This window comes from Nanorana parkeri, unplaced genomic scaffold (genome assembly GCF_000935625.1).
Source record: "Nanorana parkeri isolate BGI_ZX_2015 unplaced genomic scaffold, ASM93562v1 scaffold538, whole genome shotgun sequence".
Taxonomy (NCBI): Eukaryota; Metazoa; Chordata; class Amphibia; order Anura; family Dicroglossidae; genus Nanorana; species Nanorana parkeri.
Window position 1 is genome coordinate 911,594 of NW_017306806.1, and position 4,777 is coordinate 916,370.

General features: G+C 52.5%; 1 protein-coding gene across 1 annotated transcript in view; it reads left to right on the forward strand.

Moving 5' to 3' along the window:
* ITGB5 (integrin subunit beta 5) overlaps positions 1-4,777 on the forward strand; it is a 27,652-nt gene that overhangs the window by 13,504 nt on the left and 9,371 nt on the right. Inside the window, 1 exon segment of the mRNA XM_018561699.1 lies at positions 1,346-1,778. Coding sequence (XP_018417201.1) covers positions 1,346-1,778 — 433 coding nt within the window.

Below are 4,777 nucleotides of genomic sequence, written 5' to 3' on the forward strand. Positions count from 1 at the left end.
GGGGGGAGGGGGGAATTTGAAGGGGTGTGGTGGTTCCCGGGGTCCCCCGGAGTTGTCTAGAGTGTGAGTGTCGCAGATACAGAGGCGGTCCATCAATTTTTTTTTGTTCACAATGGATCACAACAGACACGTTCCAGGGGCTCAACACTCCGCTTCATCGGGGCTCAGATGCTGATATATGGGAAATATGGGACAGCAAAGTGTAACACAAGATGATGATCATTGGGGTCGCAGGTCAGACGCAGCTTCTGTTGTGATTTATCGTCAAGCCAAATATAAATTGGTTGACCTCCATCGTACCGGTGTCGCTGTCGCCCTCCTCCGGGAAATGGATCATCTGACGGTGGCGAGGGCGGCGGCCTATCACATGATGAAGCGTAATGGCGGAAAATACAAATGGCGCGGACGCAGAACTTTAGTCCTCGGTCTCTATATCAATCTTCGTTGAACTTCTTTTTTTTTCTCTCTTCGGTTTGCATTCTGATCCCCCCCCCCCCCCCCAAATAAATGTTTTAGATGAAAACTTAAAGGAGAACTATGAGGGGGGGGGTGACTTTCACTTATCATCATAATTAGAGCCGACCTGTGACAATGAGACGGCTCAGTAGATCAGGAAGTGAGGGAACATATACCGGCGCTCGCTCACTTCTCACTTCTCGATCATCTCCCTGCAGAGAGCCGTGACTGTCACTCACCTCTCCCTGCAGGGATTCCCCCCTCCCCGCTCCGATCCTCCAGCACTGAGTGGCGGAACGGACGGGGGGCGGACTCTGCCTCTAGATAGGCAGAGCCAGCTGTCACTCACGCAGCTGGGCGGATCTCGACAGCAATGTCGGGATCCGTTTCGGCGTCTCAGTATACCGCGAGCTGTAGCTCTCTCTCTCTTTATACTGAGCTGTGTTCGCCCCCCGTGAATCTCTGTGAACATTCACCCGGTGTGAATAGAGGCAATAACGAATGTTCTCAGTATATTTCTTTTCAGGTTGAGTGTAATGTAATACCGGGTTATGGCCACTAGGTGGAGCTGAGCAGCAGTGGAGATCATTTTACATGTTCCATCAGCTCCATCTAGTGGCCGTAACGTGTTATTACATTACATTCAAACTGAAATTAAAATATTCTAAGAACATTCGTTTCTTTTTTCTCTATTCACACAGAGTGAATGTTCAGAGATTCACCGGGTAATATTTGCTTATCCCGGGGTTCAGCTTTCACCCTCATGGCAGGCTGTAGGAGAATGTTCCAAGTTAAATGTCGTGAAGGTCAACACTTTCATCTCTTGGGGTTGCCCCCCTCCCCCTCTCTCTATGTCATGTGACTCCATGGTGCACCTGTCTCCCTCCAGGTTTCCTTCGAGGTCTCGGCACAGGCGAGGAGCTGCCCTCCGCCGGGGTCGGCGCACACCTTCACCATCAAGCCGGTGGGTTTCCGGGACGCGCTGGAGGTGACGGTGACCTATAACTGCAGCTGCGGCTGTTCTCACCTGGAGGAGGCGAGCAGCGGGAAGTGCAGCGGTAACGGAACGTACACCTGCGGGGTCTGCAACTGCGACGGCGGCTTCCTGGGCGCCAGGTGCGAGTGCGGCGAGGACGACGACAGCAGCAGCTCGTCTCTGAATACCTGCCGGGAGTCGGAGGGCCACACCGTCTGCAACGGGCGGGGGAGGTGCATCTGCGGCCTGTGCTCGTGCTACGAGAGCGAATTCGGGCGCATCAGCGGCTCCTACTGTCAGTGTGACGACTTCTCATGTGCCAGATTCAAAGGGATCCTCTGCTCAGGTGAGTGATCGGTCATATTGTGACCCCTTCCCCCCCGTGTAATGGAGGGAGGATATCCGGGATAAAGATTACCTCCCCGGCCTGACACTGTCCCTGATCCACCCCGGAAATCCCAACCAGAGTGGTCAGTACTGCCCGTGTTCTTCTCTGGACTACAGAACACTTTCCTCTCTCCTCCTCCTACATAACATAAGGGAGGTGTTCTGTAGTTCAACAGAAGAGAACTGAACGGGGCTGACAACACTGCTATGGTGGAGGATCTGTGTTGTCAGATCAGACAGGAAGTTTGGGGCTCTCTGGATTTCTGGCGGGTCGGTAGGCATTTCTCTGTATTTGCAGCTTTGTTAAAGATGCAACCCGTGCAATGTGTTTGTATTGTGGAGAACGAATGTCACCCAATATGAAGTGTAACATTGTAGCTTGTTCCTCCCCCATGCACACGCAGAATCCTTCTCATATTTCCTCTCCGTCTCTCTGGGTTTATATTTTAGTTATTTGATTATTGTTATTTCCTCTTTGAACGTATTTGTACTTCCTGTGTTGAACACGCGGTGTGCGCGCTGATTGTCTCTGAGATCGGACTAGTCGGTGATGGTGCGAGTTGTTATTCTTCGTGGTCTGTCATTCTCCTCGGTGCCCCGCCATCTTCTTATATATCATTATACTCGCTGCTCCGCTTGGGGTCACCATACACGGCTGCTCGGGTTCTCCATACACGGCTGCTCGGGGTCTCCATACACGGCTGCTCGTGGTCTCCATACACGGCTGCTCGTGGTCTCCATACACGGCTGCTCGTGGTCTCCATACACGGCTGCTCGTGGTCTCCATACACGGCTGCTCGTGGTCTCCATACACGGCTGCTCGTGGTCTCCATACACGGCTGCTCGTGGTCTCCATACACGGCTGCTCGTGGTCTCCATACACGGCTGCTCGTGGTCTCCATACACGGCTGCTCGTGGTCTCCATACACGGCTGCTCGAGGTCACCATGTACGGCAGCTTGGGGGTCACCATGTACGGCAGCTTGGGGGTCACCATGTACGGCAGCTTGGGGGTCACCATGTACGGCAGCTTGGGGGTCACCATGTACGGCTGCTTGGGGGTCACCATGCACGGCTGCTCGAGGTCACCATACACGGCTGCTCGGGGTCACACTACCCCCAATGCCTGGTCATTAGTAGCTAACGATTATTTTCATAATCGATTAGTTGGCCGATTATTACGTTCGATTAATCGGATAGTATTATTGCTGGGATTTGTAGTCCTCTATAGCTGGTGGTATTCTCCATTGCACCACTGTATAATGATTATACTGCGCAATGCAGATTACGCGGCATGGTCGTGGCGTCCGCGGCATGCGTAGCGTAACTCGTATTGCAGCTCTAGTCATTAGTCTGGCGCTGACTCCGTCTTCAATACCAGAGATCTGACACGGGACGAATTTCCTGTAACAAAATAACTTCTAGTTATCTCACTTTAAAGTTACTAAAATCTCTAGGTTCCGGCCGGGGTTCTAGTTGGGGTTCTGGCTAAGGATCTGGTTTGGATTAGTGTTAGGGTTCCAGCGCTTAGTATCTGGTTGGGGTTCCGGCACTTGTGATCTGGTTGGAGATCCGGCTGTGGATTTGGTTGGGGTTCCAGCGCTTGTGATCTGGTTGGGGTTCCAGCTGGGGATCTGGTTGGGGTTCCGGTTAGTGTTCTGGCTGGGGATCTGGTTTGGATTAGGGTTGGGGTTTCAGCACTTAGGATCTGGTTGGGGTTCCAGCGCAGGGGATCTTGTTGGAGATCCGGCTGGGGATCTGGTTGGAGATCCGGCTGGGGATCTGGTTGGGGTTCCAGCGCAGGGTATCTGGTTGGGGTTCCAGCGCAGGGGATCTGGTTGGGGTTCCAGCGCAGGGGATCTGGTTGGAGATCCGGCTGGGGATCTGGTTGGGGTTCCGGTTGGGTAAGACGAAGTTGAAGACTGGAGGCCTTATAACGAGCAGAGTCCGGGTATTATGAGGGTTCTGTTTCTCGTTCTTCATGTAAGCGGCTCCGCTGCATTCCTGGCCTCCAGATCACTCTGCGTTCCCTTACATCAGAGGCCCCGTGTCCAGCACCCCACCGGCCATGATCTGTCTGCATTGCATAGAGAAGCTCGGACACCCAGCGATGACATCACCGGGACTAAAATAAGGAATGTCATGAAAACAAGTTTTATTTACAACTTTTATATTTAAAAATACAGAGACCCCATTACCAGTGAGAATGAAAAGCAGCGACCTCTGACCCCGGCTTCCGGCCAGACGAGGGTGACACGTCCCTCCGACCTTCCTCCGGATCATTGGGAAGCTGAGGATCCCAAGTCCACGTTGTTGTATTGAAGTGAACCTGTCACAAGTCTTGACAACACAAACTGAATATATGACGGAAATTCAATGGCGGGGTCACCGATGCATCAGAATCAACGATACATCCAGATCTATAGATGGCGCAGAAGTTACGCCTGGCTCCGCCCCCTCTCAATTCTCCATATTGGTCATTTACCAGGATGGGAGGTTCCACTGTCCAATGGGAACACTCAGGCAGCAGAGGGGCGGAGCCAGGCTCCTTTAGTTCAGAATGATGTCAGTTGACTGGTTCTCCGGATCTGCTGATCGCCCTGACACGCGGTTTTCGGGGTTATAGTTTGAATCTCTGTGTGACAGGTTCACTTTAAATCCATAACTCGCCGTTCGTCTCCTGCAGACCAGATTGCCCCCGACCATCGCTGACGTTTCCTGTCTGATGCGTTGCCATTTCCCGTCTGATGCATTGCCGCCTGATGCGCAGCCGTTTGCCGCCTGATGCGCAGCCGTTTGCCGCCTGATGCGCAGCCGTTTGCCGCCTGATGCGCTGCCGTTTGCCGCCTGATGCGGTGACAATTGTGGAACTCGTTTTTCATGACTTTGTGTTTTATACAAAGAACTTTTTGTGTCGTCTGTTTTCTCTTCTTGTTTTTTTGTATATAAGTTATTGTCC